Source organism: Empidonax traillii, unplaced genomic scaffold (genome assembly GCF_003031625.1).
Source record: "Empidonax traillii isolate 1590-97213 ecotype Southwest subspecies unplaced genomic scaffold, ASM303162v1 scaffold9:size3134949, whole genome shotgun sequence".
Classification (NCBI taxonomy): domain Eukaryota; kingdom Metazoa; phylum Chordata; class Aves; order Passeriformes; family Tyrannidae; genus Empidonax; species Empidonax traillii.
The window spans coordinates 1,775,711-1,803,400 of record NW_020955202.1 but is presented as its reverse complement, the minus strand read 5'-3'; the positions used below and the strand labels follow the sequence as shown (position 1 = coordinate 1,803,400).

Below are 27,690 nucleotides of genomic sequence, written 5' to 3'. Positions count from 1 at the left end.
GGGCCCCGGGCTGGGCTCGGGCTGGGCAGGCAGAGCTCTGCCCGCCCCGCTCCCCCCGCCAATGTCAGGGGGACTCGGGCTATGCGGGCATCTCCCGAGGAGCCCGCTCCCCGCAGCGGGCGGGCGCGGTATATTTAGCATCGCGTCGCTTTATTCCTCCCCCAAAGTTTCGCCCACTTATTTATTTATTTGCCGGCGAGCGCCGCGCTGCCGCAGAGCGGCAAGAGCCGCTCCGCGCCGTGCCGAGCGCTGGAAGCGGCTCGGTATTGCAGCAGGTAGAGCTGAGCGCTAGGACCTCGGAGAATCCTTCCAGCAGCAATCAGGACTACCTTAAACCCAGCCCAATGCCTCTTCCTGCGCCACTCTGCGTGCTGGATGGAGATCCACAGTCAAGAGCTGCAGCTCAGTGCTGGAGTACAACATTTCACAGGGAGCCCTGCAGAAGCAACACCTGTTTCGAGCCAGCCAAGAAAGACACAAGCACTTGTATGTTGCTGCTTTGCTTGTGGATCGTCAATAATCCTAAACCAGTGGACATCTGCTGAGCCTCCTGAGAATTCTGGATAATAGATTTGGACGTCAAAAGTTTTTTTTTTCTTTTTTTCTTTTTTCCTTTTTTTTTTTTTTTTTTTTTTTTTTTTTTTTGGATTTATCTCAGCCAACAACGTGAGATTTCCCCCCTCCCCCTTTGCAGGATTCATGCTGATGTATGCAGTCTGTTATAGAGTAAAAACAGCGCATGCCTTTCTGGAATCAGAATCCATAAATCCTGACGTAGCCTGTGCATCTTAAAAAAAAAAAAAAATCCCTATAACGCCTAGGTATTTAAGTTGCTATGATCATTCTTATCTTAAACCAAATGGAGAAACTACGGATTTTTTTCTTTATTACAGTTGGATGGGCTGAAGACCGTATTGCTTGCTAAGAGCTGGGGATATATGCATTTATATAGATATACACATCTATATGTTTATAAATATGTCAGTGTGTGAGTATAAAGTGGTGGTTTCTTAGACTAACTGGTTTGACCTTGAACCTGTACCAGTCAAAACAGAATATTACTTTTATTTATGCATTTAATGGATTGAAGAAAGAACATTTTCTCTGTAACTGCGCTAGGGAGGGGAGAGGAGTGGAATATACCTAATCTTATATCTCCTGGGTTTGGCACCATCATTATTGTTTATTCTCATTCTCTAAAAGCAGAATCTTCTGATGGCTCCCTTAGGTGAAGTTGGGAACTATTTCGGTGTGCAGGATGCAGTACCCTTTGGGAATGTGCCCGTTTTGCCGGTGGATAGTCCGGTTTTGTTAAGTGACCACCTGGGTCAGTCTGAGGCAGGTGGGCTACCCAGGGGGCCTGCGGTCACGGACTTGGACCATTTAAAGGGGATCCTCAGGCGGAGACAGCTATACTGCAGGACTGGATTTCATTTAGAAATCTTCCCCAATGGTACTATCCAGGGAACCAGGCAAGACCACAGCAGATTTGGTAGGTATTATCCTTAACCCTTTAGTGGTCATGTGATGAAATAATGGGGCAGAACTGCGGGCGGGGGGACGGTGGGGGGGTTCGAGGCGGGGGGGAAGGGGGGTTTGTGCTGATGGCTGATCCGCCGAGGGGAAAAATGAGTGTGTCCGGGGGTGCAGATGTACACGAGCGGCACCACCGCGGCGGAGCAGGAGCCCTCGCCGAAGTCGACGGGTGTTTAGTAGCGATGTTTGTGTAGCCTCAAGTTCTGCTTAAGAGCAGACGCGTACTGGGAGGTGGTGGTGGCGGTGGTGGAATTTTTGCTCGGGACGTTTCTGCTGAATGATTTGATTTCGCGAGTTTAAAGGGTTTTTAATCATTAACCACGACAATTTAAAATTCACCGAGTTTCCTGGAGGGAGTGGCTCTCGTCCTATACGCAAATTGACGAGGGCTTTTCTTTCGTTTTCTCTGCCGATTACCTGCCCTAGTAACTACCCGAACTGCACACCCAGTCTGGTTCGCTGCTCGGCGAGGATTCACCGGCAGCGCCCGCCAACCCGCAGCGGTGCTCGGCCGCCCGCCGGAGCCCGCACCCGCAGCTGTGCGGCGTTGCCGGTGGCCGGCGCCCCGGGAAGGAGGGAGCGCAGGTGGGGTCCGGAACCCGCCGGGAATCCTGCGCCAAAATCTGCCTTTCCCAAGCTGTGTGGCGTGTCAGGCTGGCAGCGAATTTGAAACAGCATTCCATGGATTTCCTTTCCAGGGACACTGTGACTCAGCAGCGAGGGTTGAAGGGGCTGATGGCCCCGGCCGCTCCGGAGAGCCTGTGCATGCACACACGCACACATCCACACATGCACATGCACACGCGAGTCCAGTGGGCCTGGAGCTTCCCTGCTGCCAAGGAGTCTGTTAAAGGCTTGGCAGATTGAATGCATGAAAGTAACTAAAACAGCCTGGATGAGCTGATTCTTTGGTTTTTTTTCTTAAGGAGGGGTGAGGAAAATACGCCAGGTTAGCTCACCACGCTCCCAGCTGTTGGAAGGAGTTAACTTGTGAGTGAACTAACCTGACAGCACTTAAATACGGTCGTAAAAACAAAGTCCTGTGGTGATTTTTTTCTCTCTTTGTATTTTAATGCCAGATGTTGAACGATATCTAAGCTGTATTTTATTGCTTTGTGAAGCTTTTTAGATAATGCTGGTGTTGTAGGAGATGATCTCCAAAGGGCTCGGAAGGGAAGGGGGGGGGCGGGGGAAGAGAGGACTGAGGCTCTCGCATGGTCGCAGGTTCATCCTCCATCCCCTGCCATCCGCTGCTCCCTGACACTCTCATGCTGCTTACGGGCTCTGCCTCCCTCCCACGCCGCCCACCCGCCCGGGAGCCACGGGGGTGGGTGCAGGGCGAGTGGGAGCGTCGCGGCTCTCCCTGGGGGGCAACATCCAAGCTTGCTGGCGAGAAAAAGTGCGGAAAGTGTTTCAGGCAGCCGCGGAGTGAGGGGAATGGGGGGGCTTTCGCATCTAGGCGTTTTTCTTGGCACATGCAGATGCCGTGCGTGGCTGCTGAGCTAGGGCTGCAGGTTCCCCTACCTCACTGCGGTGCGGGCACAGAGCAGCGGGCGCGGCGCTGCGCGGAGCCGGCGAGGGAGGCGCGGTGTAGGGCCGCAGCAGGTGTAGGGCGCTGCGCACCGGCAGCCGGGGCGGTGCGGGGCTGGCTGCCCGCGGGGCCCCGCCGCCCCCAGAGGAGGGCCGCCAGCTGCTCCCCTTCGCAAGGCGGCGGTGACCACATTACTCGCGGCGTCTATTTTTAAAAATGGCTATCCAGCCGCAGTTGTAGGAAGCTGACAATACCGAGGGGCAGCTCTTCCATCCCTTGCAGCGCCTTGGCTTTAAATAGATTGATTTTTTTTTTTTTTTGTGTCCTTGTCGGTTTGATCTCCCTCTCCCCCTGGAGGACGCGCCCCAGTGATAACTCTTCTCCCATGGAGTGCACCGGTGATGCCCCAGCTCATTCCAGGGTCGGGCAGAGCGGGCACGGTGAACCCATGGGATGTGTTGGGGCTCTCGGCTTCTCTGGGGGAGGGAAGACGATCTCGGTGCTTTTGTATCGGTGCCGTGAGATTGCCGTTGTGTTTGCGGGGTGGTCACCGAATAGCAGATGCTATTTGGGTTTTGGTGATTGTAAACTCTTGTGATGATCCTAGGGAGCTCTGCATCCCATCTCAGGAGCTGCCCGAGGGAGAAGGGGTTTACATGGTCTCCTCCGAGCGTGTGCAGGGAAACCTGCGCGCGCGTGTGTGAATGTGGGGGTACGCGTCAGAAGGAAGTTTTCCTTCAGGAATAGGAGGACAAAGAGAAAACATCGGGGGCTGCGCGTAAACTCCTCTCTGGGCTCTGCCCTGTGGGAATCCCCCTCCCCGCACACACACACGCACACACCTCTGGAGAGACATCAGATAAGAGTAATTCTTTTGTGATGCTATGTTGGATGTGTGCCTATTGCATACAGTAAACCGAGCCATATTGTGTGTCTATACTCGCCCGGTTCTGGGAGCCCTGGCATTTCGCAATTCCTGCAGCAAGATGTCCATCTCTAAAAGAAATGCTCCCCGGCAGAGCCCGGCTCGGTCCCCCCCGTAATGCGATCTCAGGTGATCAAAGCCTTATCTCACCTGGGTCACAAAAGAAATTTTTTTTTGATGCAGTCTCCTTTAGTCTAGGGCATTGGCTAGACACTAGAGTCATTGTAAATTCAGGAACTCTGTAACACCGGAGAGGCGTGCCTCTGTGCGTCAGCACAAGTACTGCATGCACAGCATTAAAAAAATAGGAGCATGCAGGAAAAGGAAAAAAAAAAAAGCTTGTCAGCAGGTGACCTCCGCTCCCCGGGACCTGCTGCTACAAGGAACCGCTGCGTTCATCATCTGCGAGAGCCGCGCAGCCGCCCGCCTTCCCGGCCCGCCCTGCCTGCTCCGGCGCTGGGCTGGCGGGGCGGGTTCAGCGCCGGGAGGGCGCGGGGGCGGCTACGGACGGGGGGTCCCTGCGGCTGCCCGCCTCTTCTGCTGCTGTATGCGGCGGGGCGGGCCTGCCCCCCGCCCCGGTCTGCTGGCTCTCCCCGGAGACAGCACGGGGCGGGAGGAGGGCCATGCGTGCGGGGAGGGCTCTGGCCCCCGGGACTGGGAATCGTGGGCCAGGTTTTAGGGGGAGGGAAGGGCGCCGAGCGGCCTCGACAGTCTCCCCCGCTACTGAGCGTTGCAAGGGGAGGGGATAAGGGGGAGCGGGCAAGGGGGCTATAAGAGCCTGAAACTGAAGCAGGGCCCTGCTGCCTGGGGGGGGCTGCGTCTGTCTGCGCTCCCGTCTTTTAATTGGCATCATGTGGGGGAGCGGACGGAGCGGTGACAGCTGCGACAGGCGGGACGCATCCCGGCGGAGCGCTCAGCCCCGCGCCTCTCCCGCAGCCCCGCGCTGCAGCCTCGGCGGGCGGCCGGGAGCGAGGGAGGGGGGCGCCGGAGGCGGAGGGGAGCCGGGGAAGTTCCTTCCCTCGCCCCGTCACCGGGCTGTTCTCCCGCCGGCTTCTTAGCCACGAAGGGCTCCGCTTCCCTCGCCCCACTGCCCTTCCCGAGCTGGGCTATCGTTGGACGCGCAGCAGCCCGGGGAGAGCAGGGTCTGGGCAGTCCTTCACCCTCCCCTGCGCTTCGATTCCTTTGGAAGCCCTACAAAGAACTGGCTGGCAGAGATACTTGTTTACCGTCTTCGTTGTCGTCTTCAGTGTGCTAGAGGGCTAAGGGGAAGCTAAACTGCTTCAACCCATCAATACAAAGAAAACCTATATGTAGCCAAAGGCAAAAATGTGCAAAGGGCAAAGTGGCAACAACAAAAAGACCGTGTAGTTGCAGAGGTGTCCATTGCTTAAAAGCCAAAGGAAATTTTTCTGTAGGCCTGTTCTTCACCAGAGCTAAGCTAGATGAAAGTTAAAATTTCACGTTTGTGAACAATCCACCGCCTCTCACTTGTGAGCCTGACAGGAGAGCATGACCAGCCTTTATGTCAGACTGGTGTCCTGCTGCCATTCAGCACAGTCAAAGTTGGATCATGTAGAAGAAGGTGCATGAAGGGCATAAAGGGAATAAATAACTTCCCCAAAACTTTCTTCCTAAGCTTCTTGTGAAAGAATGGGTCTTTACACTGAAGTGGTTTCATTAAAGAAAATGCTCAGTGTCTGGTGAAGAGAAATTCGGTACCCCATGTACTGAGACAGTTATTTCCTCACAGCTTCCCTTCCCCATTTTTCGCTATAAATAGGACCCTAGCTTTTAAAGTTTGTAGATGTCCTGATTTCCATTTGATCCAGCCTCATTTTGAAGAGGATTATCTATTTTAATATCTGGTTCAGGTCCTAAGTACTATATTACAGAAAGTATACAGTGAAAATATTCACAGAAGTGTAGGGGCAAATCGTGAAATCCTTAAACTGACAAGACTTCTGTAAGACTGTATGCTTAGCCCCAGATAATCTCTTGAAGGACTTAATATGGCACATAAAACTTGCTGTGAATAGGCTTTTGAATATTTCAAATGAAGAAGTCTCTATTCTGACCTCAAATATGTGGATGCTCTTAGCCAAGTACCTTAAATTCATCTTCTGCACTTACAATAGGATGTGACAGTGCTTTTTTATTCTTTTTATGCACTAAGCAGTGTGCACCCAGATATTTGAAATGAGGAGAGCAATTAAACACTGCATTTAGACTGTTGTGAAAGATGCCAGACTCACTAACTTAGTTATAGTACTGTATAATACACACTTGATGTAAGATGTAACCTCAGTTAAAATTGCTTGGTAACATGTATCAAGTAACATGATATTTTGGTAAAGGCTTTATAGAAAAAGCCTTAGTAACAAATCTGGAAGTTTTACATGTCCAGATATAATGAGAATGTTTAAGTTGTTTCAATGGTTCGATTGTATCTGAGATACTACATATACCAGATAAACCACATGCTGCCACTTTATATTACTTAAAAGAATCCACAATTACTAAATATTTCCCCCAAGTATTTTTTATTTGTGCATATGTAGAGAATGGTTTAAGATGCCCAGGCCTTAAAACAGGGTTATCAAAACAGTAAGACTATGGTGTTTGTAGTACTGAATAATATATAAGGTAATGATCAATAGTCCCTTACAGGGAATACTTTTCATCTTTACATTAGCTTGGCTATAAATTTTCCCTATTGGCTTCAACTTGTGCCATGTTAGATTTATGTGATTCATGCCTGTTATTGATTAGTGCTCAACTATTTTGTGGGAGATGCCAAATTAATTGTTAAAAAAAATCCATGAAAGTGCTTTTTTATTGGCCACATGAGGCTCAACACATACTATACTGTTATTTTATTATTTCATGTACATATAGTTTCTGATGAGCTTTAAAAATAGTTATATGATGTGCTTAGGCATGAAAATTCACAAAATATATTGAAAATGCTACTCTGTGCTTTATTTTATGACTCAGAAAGTAACATAGCAGCATGCTTCTGAGTGCTGCTGGATAATTCCTGTGAGATCATTATTGTCTAACATGAGCACTCCCAAATAAAAAGCAGTTTCCATTTTTTAAACAAGAATTCTAGGTTTATGCAAGGTTTGGCTGGTAGCATCCTCATTGAAGAGGAAAGCAATTTGCAGGGAAGGCTGCCACAAAATCCCCAAACCCCTAGAACCAGATGAGCCAATACTTAATACAGATACTTGCTGTACTGTGCATGTGGATGCTGAACCTGGGAGCTTTGCGGAAGCAGTGCTTCTTGGCAAAATATTATTTCCGTGTGCACAAATGTCTGTGTGAGCTTGCTGTTTTGTGCATGGGAAGAGTTAATCATGTATACTCTATTACTTAGGTTAAGGATATTTTAAATTTTGAATTTGAGATTAATAAATAATATATCAGGGAGAATGGTTACTATCTAAACAGAAATTCATGGAAGTGGAATATACTAAGGACTGTCATTTCTCAAGCCTCTGGAAGATCATACTGTGAGTAAATCTTTCCCTGTATTCCTGATTCACTGATGGCTGGAAGTAGATCTTTAGGTTCCGTGTGTAACATTGTTTTATCTCACAATTCTGATTAAATTGTATTTTTTTCAGAATTTATTTTTCAAGACAAATTTCATAGGTTCCTTGCTTCTGCTAATTTGGGCACTCTAAAAACTTTTTTTTTTTCTCTGAATGTACTATCTGTTGTGCAAATCAGAGTATAGATGAGCTTGTGTTTGGAAAGGATGAGAAAGATTTAGAGTAATCTTTTAATTTGATGTGTCAATGCTGCCTGCAATTTATCATTATAACAGGCACTCAAAGGATGTTAAGTATTGCATATTCATTTTTTTCCTCATCTTCCTCTAAACAACACAGAAAATGGGAAAACAGCCTTAAAAATAGCTGCTTGACACTCAGGGATCAGTCACATCTGAAAAAAAAAATCTTTCAATGGAAACAATATATACATTGTTTGTTTTTTCCCCCTGCATTTTATAGGTATACTGGAATTTATCAGTATAGCAGTGGGCTTGGTCAGCATCCGAGGAGTCGACAGTGGACTTTACCTTGGAATGAATGAGAAAGGGGAACTGTACGGCTCGGTAAGTTCCCACTAGCTTTGGGCACTTATGATACTTTTATTCTCTGGGGGAAAGGCTAGCTTCTACAACCTCCTGTTGCACTAAGTATTTATGCTGTATGAGCACTTTTTCTGCTCCAAATATCTTGCAGTCTAATTTGAAACTAGACCCTGTGGGTGACATAATGAATATGGGAGAGGGAAAAGGTGACAAAATTAGGAAAGAGTAATAACGCAGATAAATGGCAATTCAGATACAAGCAATAAAGACTGCTGGCCAGAGCTGGGCATTGAAGACTAAAGGTTGTACTGTAAGATTTGTGAATGTGTCCTTTCAGTAGAGACTTAAACTGAGACAAAGTGATTTCCTTTTGTGCGTAGGCAGAGAGCTTTCTAGGAATTGACAAAATAAGGTAGAGCGTGAGAGAAAGGGCGGCATATGTGGATGAGAATATGAGAAACAGAAGTGTGACAAAAGTTATAAAAAGTATGAGAATGAGGGTAAGAGGCTTGGTGGTCTTGTCCTGAATGTTCTGCTGGTGCTCCCTAAGGGATGGCAGCAGGAGTGAGTAATGGGTGTGAGGGAGGAGTAAAACTTGGTATTTCAGACGTGGGAGTTTGCCAGCCTACCTGCAGCTGTAGTGGGTGACTGTTCTCAGCAGCATGGGCTGTCTTCCAGCAGAGGAGAAAGTGTGTATGTGTGTGTGTGTGTGTATGATGTGACCCTTACCTGGGAATGCTCGAGACTTCTGATGTAGGCTGAAGTTCACACTCTGGCTAGATTGTGGGCAGGGGGCATCTGAAATGGATCAGGTAACTCCCCACACGGTAGAAGGCAACCTCTTCTAGCAGTAAAATATCAACCTCCAAAGTTTACAAGGGCTAGAGGGGCAGTTGTCTTTGAGGAAGAGGACGGAAGGATTGAAGGGTAAGCAAATGTCTAAAGCAAAGTGAAGCTATGCATTCACAGAGGGTCATTAGAAGCGGAGGAGAAGGTGACAGTGGTCGACTGATGGAGTAAACGTTTGCAGAGAAATACTCAAAAAGAAGTTAAAGTGATAGAGAATGGCTTTGGGTGTAGCTGAAGATAACTGTGCCACAGGGAGCAGCGCTAACTGGGAAAAGGTTGGGGCCTCAGTGAGAGTGGGAGAAAACATGAGATTTTGGTGGTGAGGGGGCAGGTGGAACAGAAGGAGTAAGAGGGAAATTCAGCCTCTGTAAATGTGATCCATGGAGGAGTATAAGGAAATGAAACCAGGAAAGTCCAGCAGAAGTGTTTTTATAAGGGTTTCCAAGCTCACTGATCTCTTTCTAGTAAAGTTTTGTGTGAGTGAGGGGAAGGGAACTATCTTCTGAGCAAAGAGTAGGCTAGGGGAGGAAGCCAGAAAATACAGATAGTGACAGTGTATGTGGGAGGCAGAAAAAGAGGTAGTAGAATGAGGGGCAAGTCTGGGATGGAGGATGTGTGGACATGGGAGAGGGGTAGCTATAGAGTTGGTGAGAGCCAGTGAGTGGGAAAGGCCAAAGAAAAGTGATTTAGCATAAATGACAATATGGAGGAGGTAAATTTTGGAAGGATGGAGAGGGAGTGAGAAAGGGAATGGATGCAATGACAAATGTAAACAAGTTGCCTTTGAGGAATAAATTGTCATAAGTCACAACAGTTGTGCAGCTGATGAATGTGATAAAGAACTAGCAAAGTCTTGAGTACTTTTATGGTTCAGTTAGGCAGCAAAAAGGCAGAACAACAACAGTAATATGAATCAGTAATGTTGATAATCATCAGTAAGAGTAATCATTTAAACTTACAAACATAGTGAATTAGTTACTCTGCATTTCAGATGTTTTGAGAAAGAAAATGTGCTTATTGATAGAGCTCAAATGCATAGACTTGGAAAAGCAAATGTTACATCACTTTTCTATGTAATTTATATTTTGTGTTTGCAATATGTTTGACTGTCAGAGTGAGTTACTCAAAACATTCTTTGCTGAAGAAATATGCACAAGAAATTCTTTGTAAATTACTAAGTTCACTGCATTTATAAAATAGTTGTTCCATGAACAGCAGTTCTGAAGGAGCTTGCTTTCCTAGGGGTTTGTGTCTCACAGGACAACACCTGGGTCTCCCTGACCTTCTGTCCCTGCAATAGTACAAATTCCTCAGCCTTCTGTGTTTCTTGTATGGGGAAAGAGGCAGTATTAGCTGTCCATGCTCACCAGATTGTCAGTTTTCAGGGATTACATAGTTTACCACTCCCAAGTGGGACGTGCAAATGATTTCTCTTCTTTGCCATGCCTCTGACTAGTTGCAAAACTGATAGGAACTTAATTTTCTTGAAGACCTTTGCCTCCTGACTGAAACTGGTCCAAAAACCAAGGAAGGAGAGACAGGCAGGCAGATGGATGTGGAATATAATTGGATAACCTCTTTTCCCTTAGAAAGGACACTAAAAATATGAAGCCGTTCATAATGGAGAACTGGCAATCTATGAGACCAGAATGCAAAGTTCAGGTTAAAATTTGATGGATGATATGGCTTGTTGTCAGCCTCCAGAGATGGGACATAATAAAGAGTGATGGTAATTGAATTACATTACTTCCAATGAAATATAACCTCTAATGGCTACTCAATGTGATGATGCTTTAAAGCGTTGTCAACACTAGCAATCCTAGTGCCTATATTTCAGCAACTGTCAGCTCTCTTAGAAACACTGAGATAAGCAGACCTCAGAGCAAATTTTTGCGTAGAAGTGGCTGGACATTTTTAAGTGACAACATTTTGGTTTTGGTCAAAAAATCCACTTAATTGAAAATTAAGTTTTCTGAGGGAATAAATGTTGCAGCATGAACCAGATCAAGGCACAATCCAGCATGTAATTATCTCTCTGGTGAAGCAGAAGACTAGTTTAAGCAAGATTAGTTTGGAGACTGATATATGATATATGAGACTGCAAAAAACTTAATTCAGTTTTTCACCTGCATTAAGCAGAGCGGTCACTTGGGTTGAACTGTTCTGTAGCACCAGTAAGTTGTCCTTGTGCTGCTGTGCTGGGAGCTGGATCCCTCTGTCTTGGTTTCTTTTCTAAGGGCCATGAATAGCACCAGCTTTTTCATGGTGTAGGTACACTTAGGACACTGTGAATGTGTTTCCTAAGTTGGGAAAACTCTTTCCCACACACAACTGAATAGTAGCCCAAGAAATACTTGGTACTGCTCTACATCAACCTTGTGGATCTAAATAGGTGCTTAGACCCACCACTTGAGAGGAATTCAGTACTCTACACTATCAGAACAGGTGCCCTTTGTCTATGATACTATCATATTCATATTCAAATTACTGCATGAAAAGTATATTAGGTGTGAATCAAATCAGTGTCCTAAAAGATTTCTATCCTTCTATGTTTGTGTTTGAAACATTTGTCACAGGAAGATTTTTCCTGGCGTATTTGTGGTACCACTGGCGATGGGACATATGGCAAAGCAGAGCAGCCAGGGTTGGTGATCACTGCCAGTTTTCATGAAAGACAATAGTAAAGGCAGTTTCAGCATATCTTGATCAAAACATATTGGTCTTGGCCTTCTCAAAGTTCTGCTTTTCTTCTAGATTAGCTGCCTGACAAACTCCTCCCAAGTTCCCACGGTTAGTGGGCAGTTCTGACTGTACTTTCTGGTCAGAACGGCTCAGTGACTCTCGTGCTGCTCTTGGCAGATATAACCATAGTTATAAAACATAGTATGGCTGTTCTCAAGTTCTTCCTCAAACCATGGATTTAGCCAGGGAAAGCTAGAGATACATCTATGTGGTACTGCAGAGGAGCTGGTGGTAGCTACACAGCAATGACTTGGAGGCTGGTTAGTGACAGCAGCTTTCTGTCTTGTCTGTCCCTGCTCTCCTTTTACCTTGTCTTTCCCTTGCAGCCTGCAGCTATGACTCATCATGTTTTACAACAGCTTCTGTGCTTGTCACTGGAAAAGAGGAAAAATATAAACTACAGACAGGACCCTAAGGGTGTTAAGAGAAAATTCAAAGACTGTTTCCGTCCCAAGTGCCAAACAGCTTTTTCCAACCCCTCTGACAAGAACTTTAGCAAATGTGTTTTAGCTGTGCCCCTGAGGGCAATGCCATGGAGTGAGGGAGGTCTCTCTGATCAGTCACAAGACCTTCATGCTTTCTTGGGCTGTCCCCATCGTCATGCTGCCTTTGGGAATATTAAAAGGTGACACCCATGTGGCAGGCGGTGATGTGTACCCACACCACGAGGTGCCCATCGTTCTCACTGCAGGCCGTCCTCTGAGGCAGTCCTGTGCTGTCTCAAGCACAGCAAGACCATGGAACACCCTTGTCTCAGCTGCTCTGGTTGTCCTGGGAGCTTCAGCAGTAGAGAGCTGTGCTACATCCCACTGCTGCCATCCCTGCCCCCCCGATCTCCCGAGGACATGGGCCTGCCCCAGTCCTCTTCTCAGACTAGATGTAAGGAAAAAAATTTTTACTATGAGGGTCTTGAGACACTGAAACAGGTTGCCATGACACACTGTGGATGCCCCATCACTAGAAACATTCAAAGTCAGATTGGGTGGGGCTCTGAGGAACCTGGTGTTGTTGAAGATGTCCTTGCTCATTGCAAGGGGGTTGGAGTAAATGAGCTTTAAAGGTTCCTTTCAACCCAAACCATTCTATGATTCTGTGAAATGCTGGTGCCTTCATTGCTCTTTGTGTCCCTGGCAGGTCGCAATAGATGGCTCAGGTTGGATGGTCAGGAGAAATACTGGTAGTTGGAATTCCTGGAGCAGCTACCAGGGAGCTGTGCAGAGGGAAGGAATAAGGCAGGAGTGGAGATGGTGGACTTCTGGGGAAGAGGGAAAGGGCCTGAAGTGCATAGAAGTAGAGGTCAGGGGAGAGTAAAAAGAGAAGCTTCATGTGGCCACAGAGCAGCTGGGACAGGGCTGAAGAGCCCAGACTGGGAACCAGAGAGGGAACTCCACACCTCTGGGTTTGACTTACAGGGTGTGTGCTGCAAGGTGATATTTAAGAACGCTTTTAACAGGGTAATAAATTGCTGACCTTCAAAAAATTAACTGAAAGCTTTGGGACACCAAACTTGCCTTTTGCTCCTAAAACACTAGGGAGAGGATGGAGGAGGGTAGAGAGAGAGAGAGAATTGTCCTTGAAGAAACATGTTTTCCCAGCAAGTGTGTAGGGAGGTGATGATATGCTTCTTTGTTGTCCCAGCAGGGCTGCACCTGCAGTGCTTTATGCTTTTGTTTGGGTCCCCACAGTCCTGGAAGGGCTAAGCAGCTACAAAGACAGATGAACAGAATTTTTTTTTTACAAAAAAGGGACAATTTGTCATAGTTTACTGAAAATTGCTTGATGTAGACATGGATTTGTTTGGCTGCATTCTAAAAATATCTTTTATGTTCCCATGCAAATAAGGGAAGGGAATTGTTCAGCCCTTCAAATGGTAGGTCAAGGTGCACGGAAACAACTTCAAGAAAAAAACAGGTTGAAAGTGCATGCTGGGAACAGCTTGGGCCAAGTATATGATCACTGCAGGTATCTAACTAAATAAATAAATGACCCTGCAGTGTCATCACACTTTCCTTTTGGTGTTAAGCACCTCTGATCTAAAGCTTTTCCATACACTTCAGATAGATCTTTTTTTTTTTTTTAATGTTTAAGAATAATCTGGATTATCTGTTCATCAGTGTTCATCACAGGTACTGTGGCTGAGGTGAGCCTGGAAACAGTACAGTTGCAGTGCATAATTTTTGGAAGGAGAATGGAATGCCATTTCCTTGAGCGAAGGCACAGACTTCTAGGCTGACAGTGGTGAAATCCCAGGAGGGGTAATGGCTGCAGCACCAGGTTTAAAGCCTTTCTGCTTGTGCTATTATTATTATTACAATAATAAAGTGCCTTTTGTAAATGGTATAAATGGTGGAGAGACAGAAGGCAGTTCTTATGGCAGCTGGCTTGCAAGGAGTGGCCAGGTTTTCCTCACAAGCAGCATTGCTCAGGAAAAGCCGGCGCTTTCATGATCAAAAACCTGTTGGTGTGTTTTAGCAACAGCAGTTACTCGTGTCTTCCTGAGTAAATCTGTTTTAAGCAGGAGAATGGAAGAAGGAGGCCTGTAGCTAATTTGATGGGCAAACTCTGAGATCTGAAGAGGCCCAGTTGAAAAAAGGTGATTATGGCTCTGAATGTAAAGGAAACTTGAAACTTTGTCAGAAATGCAAAAATCCTGTGGAAACGCTATCCCAGCAAGGGTGAAACTGTAAGCAAGGATTTGGAGACTGAAAGGCTGTGAGTGCTTGGCAGAGAGTCTGTGAGGAATGGGAGAAGGGCAGGTTGCAGAAAAGTGTCTTAGAGGTGTAGGAGCATGGGGATAAAATGGAAATTCCTGCAATAAAGCTTATTTGGGTCCTGAAGCATATCCTATGATATAAAGCAAAAACTTTTTAAGCTATTAAATGAAAAGAAACAGGAGTCTTTGCCAACATGGTGTACCCAGATGGGACTGTAAATGGAATACAGTCTGAATGGGGATGCTAAGTGGGCTAGCCCTATTTCTGATACACTCCTTGGGGTGGCAACATGGGTCTGGGGAATTTCCTGTCATGGGATGAACAAAGGAAGCAGGGGCAGCCAGCACCACAGCTAAAAGAAGCAGCTACTTTCCCTTCAACCATCCATCCACTCCCTTTTCCTGGCACAAGGGTTTCTTTGCTGCCTGGGAATTGAAGCAGGAAACTGGAAAACAAATCTGGCCAAGCAGAAGGCCTTCAGCCACAGTGGTTCCCTCCCAAGTCACTTGAAGGTGTTGCACAAAGGTGGGATCAAGCCCTGGTGAGGGAGTGTTTGCTTCTCTCCAAGGCAATGCAGGTGTTTTCCGTCCTCAAGTGTGTGTGTACCTCTGGCTGCATGGTTTGGCTGAAGGGCTGTCAGTCTGGCTTGGGTTGTGCTCGGGGCATAGGAATGTGCTGCTAAATGAAACAGTAAAGGAGGACCTGGATGTACACGCAAGATGAATTTACTGAAACAGGATAAATAGTTTCAGGAAAGCCTAGTATTTTGTTTTTGGTAGGAATTTCTTTTTCTAGAAATGGGAAATTGTGCTAATCTGCAGGGCTGTGTTAGGTATGACCCACAGAAGAGAGCATTTGTTACAGTGGACAAAATTAGTGTTAATAGAAGACTTGTTTGATAGATGGGGAAAACTCTGAAGAGAATACAGCAATGGGGAGTGCTGAAAGGTGTTAGACTGGAGTGAAGCAATTAGTGGAGTTTTTATGGATTGGTCCTTGGACTCATTTTATTCCCTGTTTTTATTAAAGACATTAAACATCTCTCCATAAAAAGGTAGTGATGTGTTATTGAAATTTTTGCTAAGCTGGGAAGTATTTCCAGCACAGGAGGCAACCTCACAGAAGGGCTTGGTGACTTAAAGTGCCTGTGAGGCTCAGGGAGAGCTCAATCAGTGCCACTACATACAACACTGTGAGGGTCCAGTCTAAATGCACAATGCAGGTGGTCACTTGTGTTAAAGAAGATGAATTGAAACCAGAACAGGTGCAGGAAGGGCTTACTTGTATGATCAGGGGGATGAAAAGGCTATCAAATGATAGAGTCTAAAGATTTTGACTTAGCCTGCAGAATGAAAACTGAGAGGGTATGCTCTTGCTCTCTGTAAATATGTCGAGGTTTAACACCAGGGAGGAAAAAAAAAGTCCTTGAAATAGAGTACAAGAATTGATTGGTTTGAATGGGTCACAAGGAAGGCTGGATAATGGTGAAGTTTCAGGTTGTGAGGAAGCGAGATTTTGAGCTGGCCAGAGGGAATTTTGCAGGCAGCTGGGAGATGAAGCATAGATGCTTTCTCCTCACTGTACTGTAGGAAACAGTTCTGTTATTGTGGACATTTCCTTTGTGGAAGGCATAAGTCTGAGAAAAGCCCTGAAACTTGAGCTACCTCATCTATTTCACCTTTGCAGACTGTGTCTTTTGGAATTTGGATGGGCAACTTTGCTGGAAGCTGGGTGTTGTTAAATGATGTTCTCCACAGGTACTAGCACTGGGGGTGAAAGCAGAAACTGCAACCTATTCAGCAAGGTATGAAGGACTCAGCAGAAAAGAAAGGTCATTTGAGATGTGGGTACTGGTTTAGGAAGAATTGATAGCTCAATTAATAAGCTTGACACAGCGAGAAAGCTCTGCGAGAAACTGTTACTGTTCTTTTTAAACTATGGCTTCAGTACTTTTTAAATCAGAATTTCACAGACTATAACACCTGTCACCAAAGAGGGCACCTACTAATAGTGTCTATGAGATAGATACTACACTTTTCCTCAGATCTTTGATATTCCTCAGAGGACTTAATTTCAGATGCTTACTAGGTCTGAAGATAATTTTATGTGAGAGAAAACCTTCAGTGACCTCATTACCTTGGTCTGTAATTCACTGCTGATCTTGGATTCTCACTACATGCCTGGGACAGAAAAGTATTAGAGTATCTTCTAGATATATTATGTATTATGTATTATATATGTGTGTGCATATGTGTGTGTCTATACATATATCTAAACCTTGCAGAAGCACACTTCTAGAAAGGGCAGTTCTGGTTCTCTCCTTCTATTGTGTACTTCTTTCTTACTTGCTCCAACACTGGTGCTTGTCTGACATGTCAGGAGGTAATTTCAGGGATTTGAAGCCATAGAAAAAAACTTGCTTTTTTTTTTTTTTTTTTTTTTTTTTTTTTTTTTTTTTTTTTTTTTTTTTTTTTTTTTTTTTTTTTTTTTTTTTTTTTTTTTTTTTTTTTTTTTTTTTAGGGTTGCTTCTCTTCTGGTTTAGTTTCCTGAAACTCACTTGCTGCCTGTTTGGGCAAGCATGAGTGCTCAGTGGGGGAATCCGGTGCAATGGGGAATGGGAGATGGGTTGAGCATTGTGCTTCTGAAAGCAGGTAGTTGTTGAAGTGGCATAACTAATCACAAACCCAAATCCTACCCATCAAGCAAGAGAGGGACATCTTCAGATCTTTTTTCTTTGCAATTGTGTAACTCCCAGTCACCACAGCCCTGAACATTTCTGGAGCTAGCTGTGTTAACTATCCAGAGCTGTGAAAAGGTTCAGTGTCTTTGGCTGATGTGAGAATACTGTGTTGAAGTGACCTGCTAAAAGAGCATCAGCAGCAGTGACACACTGAGATGTGCTTGGGGATTATTCGCTGCATCAGATAAAGATCTGATGTGCTCTGTTTCTGATTCAGGATCTAGGGAGATGTGAACGTGGCACTCTTTCCCACTTTGCCATTCATCATTTTCAAAGGCAGAGTAGACGAAGTCTGCCCTGCAGGGACTTCATTAGGGATTTTGTCTAAGTTGAGATTTGCTTTGGGGTTTAAATGTGCTCTGGATGATTTGATGATGGACAGTAATGCAATTCATTTGTGTTGCATTCCAAAAACTTAAGAAATAAAGCCTGTTACAGTACAAATCCATATTTCCCCCTTTTATAAAGCCCTTTTGTTTCCTTTTCATTCCTTTTATAAAGGCAGACCTCTGCCACTACTTTTGATTTGAAGATCAGATTTTATATCTGTGTACCACCGACTGCTGCTGAGGTAAAACTTGTCTTCAGGTGTGGATGCTGCATACTTTTGAGGTCTGGCCTAGGCCATACATCTTTAATCTGCTAAACTTTGCTCTTCAAATTTAACACAATTATAGAGGCAACTGTGACTCAGGAGAAATTTTGGCTTGATTCTATTATGGTTGAAATACCATTGACCTCAGTGGAATCAGGATTGAACCTGCTCCTGTAAACCCACCAATTAATTTTATGGTTGCATCAACAGATTCCAATCAAGATAAGAACCCTATTGTATTCATCATTTAAAAAATGTAAATCTAGACAAAGTTCCTGCCTGTGAGAGTCTACAATCTAGAGACAGTCTTTTAACTTGTATACTCTTCCATAGCCAGGGGGATTTTGGCCTGCTGATGTCTTTGTTAGGACAGCGTCTCCTGTATAGTCAGACTCAGAATAGGAAACTTTTTGGGGAAGACTTCAGGAAAATCTTTTGAGTTATTTTGGAATGTAAAAATGTTGTAAAGTTTAAACAAAAAATCAAGTTCTTTTTTTCCTTATACTCTAAAAACCTGAATTCTTTGGAAAGTCCTTACGTTGCAGGCACCTGGGAGACCAATAGCCTGGTCTTTAATCTCTTCAGTCACTGTTCTGTTCAAGTTGGTATTATATATATATCTTGTTTTTTTTCAGACAGAATGACAACTTCTTTCATCAAAGCTGAAATTAACTGCATGACTGAAGTCTGACCCATTGAAAGACAGGTCCACTGGTGTGCATGTGTGTGTGAGGAGTAGGGGTCTCATGGAGGAGCAGAGCCACCTGACTTCCAGCATTTCCCAAAGGCAGGGCATAGCAACACCAAAGATGTGGGAGTTTTCTGAGAAATATTAAGGAAATACTTTTTGTTCTACTCAGAAAGTGAAATACTAAAAATTGCTTATCTAAATCCATGACTTCATGGAGGAATTGCCTCTGGGAAAAGGAATGGGGGAAGTGTCTGAAGAGTCATCTCTGGAGAGATTGTTTATGAGAAGTGTTTGCCAGTAGAGGAGCACTGCTGTCTGAAAGGGGAAATGTGACATCTTTTCTTCAGCAGCAGCTCTTTGAAATGCTGACCTTCCTGTACAAAAAAAGGTGGGAAATTAAAAGGCCTCATTTTTAAGCAACTTAAACTGAATATGCTATTGAGTCCTGCCAAGTAAAGATTTTAGAGTGCCAACTCTTTGCCGTAGTGCCCACCAAAGCATTGTAGGTTTTAAAATCTCTCTGGCAAGTTTGTTGGTTTCCAAGACTCCAGTGGATGTGTCGCATTTCATTTTGGTGGGCTGGATCTTCCCAAACTGTGATAGCCTGTGGTGCTGTGTTTGTTTGGCATCCAGAATGACCATGCGGTCAGTACTGTCCTTGTCCTCTGAGCTAGTACCTAGCAGGCAGCTTTGCATAAAATTAATAGCAAACTACAGAGATGGTTTTTTTTTCATCAGTCCTTGACCAAATCGTTTTGCTGAAAGAATAAAACATGAAGTAGTTTTATAGTGTACATTTATATCACTATGTATGTATAATAATTATTTGGTCCCTGTGGCAAAAGTGTTTGATGAGACGCACTGAGCATTCTGCTGGTTTTATGGTGACACCTTGTAGCTGAGAGATGAAATGCGTCACTTATGACTGATAAATCCAGTTTGGGGGGTACTCACTGCATGTAGAGACTCACGCAGATTGAGTGCCTCTTACCCCCCACTTTACAATGTCTTTCAGTATGTGAGTTTTGCTGCCCCTGCAAGAGGCAGCACGTTCTACTGAAAGAGGGCCATCTTTCCTTTAAGCCTGTGTTCTGTGCTTGGAGAACCACATAATAAAGTAAAAAATACTAGCAAAACACTTTCGTGCTATATTCCACCTTAGGAAAAGGATGGTTTTTTTAAGGAAAGCATGTTTTATTAAAAAATCTCCATTCAGTTAAAAGCTTAACTAGTATTGAGGCTGAAGAATTTGTGTGTGTAGCTGTAGGATAACAGCTCCAGTTTGACATATATGTTGTCTTTTGAAAGAAGAGAATTTGTGGAGTAGGGAGCTGGGGTAGGTCAAGTTACAGCTTTCAGTAAATCTGAGCATGCCTGAAATGGTTCTTTTAGTGTCTTAAAATATTTGTTGCCTTTTTATCGTTGCAAGCCTGATCCATGTTCCATTTAAGCTGGCGGGAACTCTTCCCTCGTCTTCTTTAAAAATTGGCTCTGGCCCCTGTATCAGATTGCATACCACCTTGCTTTCTGATTCCTGGAAGGGTTCAGCCAAGCGTTATGAATTAGATGCTTAGATAACATTGATGACTGCAGTTCTTGATTGTGCTGGGGGAACCAAAAATAAAATAGAGGTCAGAAGTGTGACTAGTAAATGGCACAGTGTGTGCCAAATCCTGCTGGCATGGAAGGGAGGGGAACACACCTGCTTGTTTGTTTGTTTGTTTTGAAAGAGTTGACTTTGTCTTGGTCCTGCTCCGTGACAGCTTATGTAGCCCGAGATTTGTCCCTGGAGTTTTGTCATGACATCCAAAAGCATCATGAGCAGACTCTGGGTGTTTAGGTGAAAACGAGTTTTCATCTCATGCACTTGGCTGGACAGATCTAAATCAAACCTTTATGGACAGGAGCATGGCTGCTGACGGGCAGCCTATGCTGGCAGATGCAAGCTCAGGCACAGTGGGGTTGCTCGTCCAATAATGATTTCATGTCCAGGGAGGGCATGCTTAAAGCTTGACAGATGCTGCAAAGGAGACTCTCGAAGGGGTGGATATCAGTAAAACCAAGAGCTGAGGAGCTGGCAGTGGCAAAAATGGATTGAAGCCTAATTGGCATCTCATCCTCCTGCAGCTCACGTCAGAAGAACTCCATAAACAGCCTTGGGATAATGCAGTACCTATCCCATTCTCGTCCCTCCAGAGAAGGTCCATGATAGTGTGGAGAACAAGGGAGTGGGAGAAGTGGGGCAACAGGGCAAAGGGGTGAAGCAGTGAAATCCCTCCTGCACTGAGTCTCCTGGGATTTTACTGTTGATACTGCAGTTTGCTTGCTTTGTTCAGGAAGCTCTGCCTTTCTGTCGCCCTACATGAGGACAAAGAATCACCACGGTGTGTGTATCTGTTTAGGTATTGTGACTTTGGCAATCATGATCCCAAGGGGATCTTGGGTCTTGGGATTTTTGGTATGAAAGGTGTTAATCTTTAAGCACTGTCATAACTTCATAACTGCTCCATGGCAGCAGCACAGAACAGTCACACATTTTTCTATTTATTTTGTAAGTGGGGATTTATGTATAAAAAGAACTTAAACTTAAGTGGCTTAGGGAGAAGAAAGGAAGATGAATACTACATCTCTGTGAAAGTACAGGGTGACCTCAGGTAGGGAGAACGCAACTGCCTAACTGCGGTCTTGCCAGGACACCTCATCTGATTTCCCTCATCTCATTAGAAGTGCTGTGAAATATGAAATGTGCGTGAGTGGCAACATGGGTGCCTGACTATTTGTCCTGTCTCTCCTCTGGCCCTGCAGGGTTTCTCTCTGAAAGGTTTGTGGAGAAGTACTGCCACGAACACAAAAAACCAGTCAGCTGGTCCTTTGATAAATTTTTCTTTTTTTTTCCTTTTTTTTTTTTTTTTCATATTCTGTCAAATTATCAAACAAAGCATTCTGAAAAAACATTCTGAAAAAAACTCTGTGACGCTCACTAAGTCAGACACTCAGTGCAGAGCTTGCCTCACACTGTGGTCTAATTTGGAAAAGAAAGTGGAGCTGCTTGGACCCTGGTATTTGGCTTCTCATTGTGGCTGGAGTTTGTTCACCCAGCCAGAGACTAACAGGCTTAGCATGGGAGTTCAGACAATACCACAGCAAATGCTAAACTAGACCTTTATTTATGACAGCTCTGGATGAGTGTTAATTATTAGCTGAACATAGTATGTTCTAGAGGCTGTTTGCATTACAGCATGGGAAGGGCCAATGGCATGTAAAACGTGTGTGTTGGTAGGCAGAACAGCAGAGCAAACCACTTCAGAAGAGAATAAGGTTTTTTTGTTGTTTCTCTTCACAGTTTTTGTTTATACACGGTTTTTGTTAATGCCATGAGGGATTTCCATGAAATTATTTAGGAGATTATATATTCAAACGTGATTTATTAAGACAGAATGGATTAACATGGTGATAATGTGCAGTAGGTATATAGGAAGTGCTGACTACGTCAGATATGTTTCTTGTTAATAGTTGTTTGGAATTCTGGGTTAGATGTTTTCTTGTCTCTTATGAATCACTGTAGCAGTTAGCAAAAGGGAAAATGATACCTGGTATAGAACAGAATAGTTTGCTAGGCATAAAAGGTATTTGTTGTGATTTTAGGAATGGTGGTCTGAAGAGGCTTCCTTTTGTCAGGTTACAAAATTAATATGAGTTCTAGCTCCATAGGATTATTTAAAAGAAAGAAAGAATATTAAAGTGTTTTGTATAGGACCTTGTACTGTTCTTTCAGCTACTAAGCAGCACAAATGTCCTATGTTCTTTAGAGTCCTGAAACCATTCTCTGAGTAGTGTGCATGTGTTTTGTGAATTTCCACTTATTTATAATGAACTACTTCACAGGAATAGCTATTTTTAAACAAGCTAGCAAAACTTTCATTGTAATGGCTGTAACTATGTACTTTATTAATTTACAATCTCACTTTTAATTGATCTGCCTGGAAGTAGGAAAACATAATTATTTTTCTCCTTTGTTAGATGGTAGAGAATGTAGGAAGCGAAGGGGGTCCTGGGCTTGCTAATACTGACCAGGTATTAGCAGACTTCTGAATTAAATCTGTCCTGGGCGTTTGTCCTTGTGATATGTGCATCTTTGTACAATTCAATTATTTGAACATTCTGAGTTAAAAAAATGAATAGGTGAAGAGTGGAAATGTAGAGAAATGAAAATCAATTACTTTGAACTGAATGCTCCATGAACAGTGCTTATAGAAAACACGTGGAATGTGGTGCAACATCTGATTGATATAATTTTGAGGTCACCTCCTTATTTGGCCCTGAACTAAATTATTTGAGCAAGGCAGGCAGCCTCCCCTTTCACAGGAATGCAGGTTACTTTCCATAGCTGTTCCACTTGGGTATGTTTGGTATTTGTGTCAGCTTTCGACAAAGACATCTAGCAGCTTTAAGTATGGTGGAAGGAAATGTTTGCACTAGAAAATTGATAGAGAAGTCAGTCACTAGAATAAAAGTATGCAAAAATTGCTGTACTCTAGGGCTAAATCCTGCTTTCAACTGTGCATAGAGGGACTTTCTAAAAGTCACAGCCAGAAGTAGAAATGCAAGCCACTTGTGATCAGGGAACACCACATCCTTTCCATACTGGAAAAGTTTGCTTTCGTCAAGACTTTCCCATCCTAAGCTGGTGTGACAAGAAGGTGATGTTGGCAGGATGTGCCAGCCTCACCCCTGTGTTATGCTCATTTCTGGCTTGAATAATGGCAGGCATACTTAAAATGTGAGTGTAAGTTAGTAATGCTATGCAGGGTGGTGGTAGTACATGGCTTGGTGGCGGACTCGACGATCTTAAAGGTATTTTCCAACCTAAATGACTCTGTGATTCTACATACATGACTGTCCTGGTGGATGTCGATTTCTGTCTCTCTTGGTATTAGATGAGCTATTATTGTAACCACCTTGTAGGGCATGGGAAGAAGGGTATTATGGGATTTTAGTGTCCCACAATACTTACAGGACCTGATCCAAACTCACTGACGCTGATTTGCTCCAGTGCTTTCTGACTACAACCAGAATTTCTAGGTGTCCTAGAAGGAAAAGGTTTGATGAATTTATAAGCAAATTATTTCACTTCTCTGAAAGGCTGATTGTTAGTGTCCCTACATATCTGATCCTGCATCCTGACTGCTCTGTCAAGTTCACGAAGTATTTGCCTACTATTTATACAAGAATTTCTGCAATTTTTGAAGGACAAAAGAGACTTAGCTGTGTTGCAAGTGAATGGAAAGTAAAAACAGGATAGGCTGGTAAAATAAAGATTGAATTTGTAAGATTGAAATCCATTTAACTCATCCCAAGTGCAGTACAGTGCATACTCCCTGATTCAAAGTCTGCTAGTTATGTGTGCCACAGCACTGTCATGATCCATCAAACCTGCCAGATAAAGAGAGGCTATTTTAAAATTTCTCCTTCAGGGCACGGGGAAGTACTGTTCTTGCAAAGATAGAAATTTATGATGATGCTAAAAAAAATGCAGATGAAGTGAATAATTAATGAATTCAAGACAGGACTGAAATATCTTCCTAAAATGCTGCTATTTTTAGTAGGGAGTGCTTCTGCAGTGCTTGTCATGTGATCCTACTGCCTTCTGAGAGCAGGAGAACAATTTGAATTGGTTTCTCTTTCCCCATGGACCTATATAGGCCCAGCATATAATACCCCTTAGCATCTGCTTCTGTCTTAAAGCAAAAAAAGTGATTTTAAACCTCATGCAAAATAAAACACTAATGAACCTATGTTTATAGATAATCTTTATTGCAGGTGAATATTTCTCATAATAGTCTGTACTTTTGAGGCTGTACAAGGAGGATACTGCAATGGATGTAACTTACAGCTGCTGCTGGTCCAGTAGTACTCATTGCAGCTGCATTTTCAAGCTGGCAAAGGACATAGAGACAATTATCAATTGGAGGTTGCAGGGTCTGGCCCATAGATAAGGGTTTAATGTGACAGATTTGCGCTTCTTTTGCCTATAATCAGTACAGAGTGTTGCTGTCTTTGAGCTACTTTGAACATTAAAAATGACACAGTAAGAAATCCCTCTAAAATAAGTTGTTAAATCCACACAGGGTTACAGTCGCTGCCACAGTGAATTCTCAAGTGTTTAACATGTGAAACCTGTTCCTGTCAGGGATTTCTCCTTACTGAGTGGTAATGAGGTACCCAGTACCTCATTCAGTCAGAAATCAGAAGCTGCTCACTTGCTGTCTTTCTTGCCTACTGGAGTTGCCACATGCTGAATTTAGAAGAAACCTTAAAATCCCAGAGCTTTAGGCACTGAGGAGCACCCTGGCTTTGCAGCTCAGTACCCAGTTTGTACAGGTGCAGAGGGGTGCTGGCTTGCTTTCCCCACTCACATGCGGTTTGCGTTCCCCACATGGGATGTTTACTGGGTGGCTCCTGTAAGGTGTGTAAGGCTCCTTGGACCACGTTGGGACCCCAGTGCCCAAGCCTGGTGAGCTGCAGAGCTTTACTCTGAGAGCAGAGTGCTTGCCATGCAAATCAGCAGTGAAGCATCTGGGCCAAAACACTTTGGGAAAGGGTTGTGAGCTGAGTCTCAAGCAGCAGAGGTGATCCCAAAGCAGCAGCCCCAGGGCAAGCTACAAGCTTTGGTGATATTGGACTTTGGGATGCTTCTGGATTAACTCATGGAAGGTGACTTCTTGAGGGCACTGGAACTTGAACCGAGACTCCTTTATTGTGTTCAGGCGCACATTTACGGCTTAGGTGTCACACATGCTTTGCTGCATCTGGTTTTTGGTCTCTATTTTTCCTTCTCTGTGCATCTATCTAAAAGGACTTTTTAAAGATTTCATGTCTATAAAACACATGCATCATATGGAGTTTTGTAGAAATAATTAGAAATTGATCCTCATCTGGAACTGGGTTTGGTTGATAAGAGCGTTATAAAAGTGAGAACTCTTGTTACGAAAAAAATATATTGAAGTATAGTTATATGTTTTTGTGCCGGCTGAAAAGACTATTTTCAGACTTATTTTTCCCAGCTTTCCATCAGCTCTCTCTGATGCTAGCTCTCATGCTAGAGCTCCCCATCTTTCTTCCAGTGTTCTTGCTCAGTCACTTGTGTGAGTTCTTCCTATATAATAAATCCAGTTATCAGGTGGCTGCATTTTTAGCAAACCCCACCCATTTAGACCAAAAGGTTGTAGAGGGGTACACACAGATTGAATAAGTGGGTTAACTGGAAGGAGTGGAACTCTGTGGTCGGGGAATCTCATGAATGGTTGATGTCTTCCGTGTGCCAAGTCAGTGGAACAGGACATGAGGACAACCCTGGTAAGGCAAGCCTGGAGGACTTTTCCTTGCCTAACTTAATCTCAGCACACAGGGTTTGTGTTCCTGTTCAAATCTCTATTGGGTCATTGTTCTATGATACATATAATAAAACAAATGAAGGGTAGTAAATTGTATCTTTTTAAACTAACGAAATGCATTGAGTTCTCCATGCAATGAAAAGACATAGAGACTTTAAGACCATAAATTTTATTAGAGTCCTGAAAACCAGTTCTAGTTTTCTTTAATTATATCTGTTTGTTTGAATGCCTCCACTCATGATTGAAGCAATTAGTTATACAAGTCCGGTAAGGTCTTGAGGTCTGCTTGGGAATGATCAAAACCGAAAATATCTGTTTTCAGCATTGTAGTTGCTGTATTGATTTGGGCAATGACACTTTGGGAGAATCATTTTTGCTTTACTTAGAGTTACCCACCCCTGTGACTGCCTACTGAAATAGCCAGCAATACAACTTTACATAGCTAAAACTAGGAGTATTGAAATGTTTAATTTCACCATTTAGCAAGGAGGTACCGATTTCAAGATATGAAAATAGCGATTCCTTAACAAGTAGCTTATTTTAGTGGCTATCTCCTTACTGCTTTTTCTTTTCTTTCCACAGGAAAAATTAACGCAGGAGTGTGTATTCAGAGAGCAGTTTGAAGAAAACTGGTATAACACATATTCCTCAAATCTATATAAACATGTGGACACTGGAAGACGATACTACGTTGCGTTAAATAAAGATGGGACTCCAAGAGAAGGGACTAGGACTAAACGGCATCAAAAATTTACACATTTTTTACCTAGACCAGTGGACCCTGAGAAAGTACCGGAACTATATAAGGATATTTTAAGCCAAAGTTGACAAAGACAATTCCTTCACTTGAGCCCTTAAAAAGTAACCACTATAAAGGTTTCATGCGGTGGGTTCTTATTGATTAGCTGTGTCATCACATCAGCTCCACTGTTGCCAAACTTTGTCGCATGCATAATGTATGATGGAGGCTTGGATGGAACATGCTGATTTTGTTCTGCACTTAAAGGTTTGTCCTCCTGGAGGAGAGCCTATGCCCACTCGCTTGATTTAGTACGAGAGGGAGCGCGAGAGAGTGAGTGCGAGAGAGAGAGAGAGAGAGAGAAAGAGAGAGAGAAAGGGAGAGCATGAATGGGAGTGAGAGTGCGAGAGAGAGGAGCCAAGGGAAGAAGGAGGAGGGTGAGGAGGAGGAGGGTGAGGAGGAGGAAGGCCTGATGCATGCTGGGGAATAGACACGCTTTTAAATTTTTGATCAGTTGTACTTCGTCATATATCAGCATAGCTGCCATACTTTGATTCATCAGGATTTTTGGCTGGTGGCCTGCTCAAGTGTACGCTGCATTTACAAAGGCATGGAGGGTGCAGTCTTACTTAAACAAGAGACTTTTCAGTTAATCGCTCTCTGGGTCTCACCCCACTGAGCTTAAAGCAAAGACCTCTTAGTAAAAAAAATAAAAATAAAAAGTTAAATTTATTTATAGAAATTCCAAAGGCAACATTTTATTTATTTTATATATTTATTTATTATATAGAGTTTATTTTTAATGAAATATGTACAGGCCAGATAGGCATTTTGGAAGCTTTAGGCTCTGTAAGCATTAAAATGGCAAAGGCCACTATGAACCTGTGGTAAATTCATGCAAGTAAATATAAAGGTGCATGGATAAAAAAAAAAAAACAACAATAAAAAGGTAATAAAAATAATAATAATAATAATAAATTCTAGTGACCCTCATGTACTAAAGGTGACAATCTCTTTTGTGCCCATATTATTGTACAATTATGCTCACCACTCATGACACTGAGTCCTCACTCTTCTGACTGCTTGTTTCATAGCTTACCCCAGAGGATTAAAGAGAAAACTGGGTCTTCAA

General features: G+C 43.8%; 1 protein-coding gene across 1 annotated transcript; it reads left to right on the top strand.

The window, feature by feature from the left end:
- The first annotated feature begins 229 nt into the window (after positions 1–229).
- FGF9 (fibroblast growth factor 9) lies at positions 230–27,690 on the top strand. The gene is made up of 3 exons (XM_027884320.1): positions 230–1,492; positions 8,012–8,115; positions 26,402–27,690. The coding sequence occupies exons 1-3, from the start codon at positions 1,216–1,218 to the stop codon at positions 26,645–26,647; spliced, it is 627 nt and encodes a 208-aa protein (XP_027740121.1). The 5' UTR covers positions 230–1,215; the 3' UTR covers positions 26,648–27,690.

Coding starts and splice junctions, on each gene's coding strand:
- FGF9 (XM_027884320.1), top strand. CDS start 1,216: ATGGCTCCCTTAGGTGAAGTTGGGAACTATTTCGGTGTGCAGGATGCA. Junction 1,493..8,011: donor GCAAGACCACAGCAGATTTG/GTAGGTATTATC, acceptor TGCATTTTATAG/GTATACTGGAATTTATCAGT. Junction 8,116..26,401: donor AAGGGGAACTGTACGGCTCG/GTAAGTTCCCAC, acceptor TTCTTTCCACAG/GAAAAATTAACGCAGGAGTG.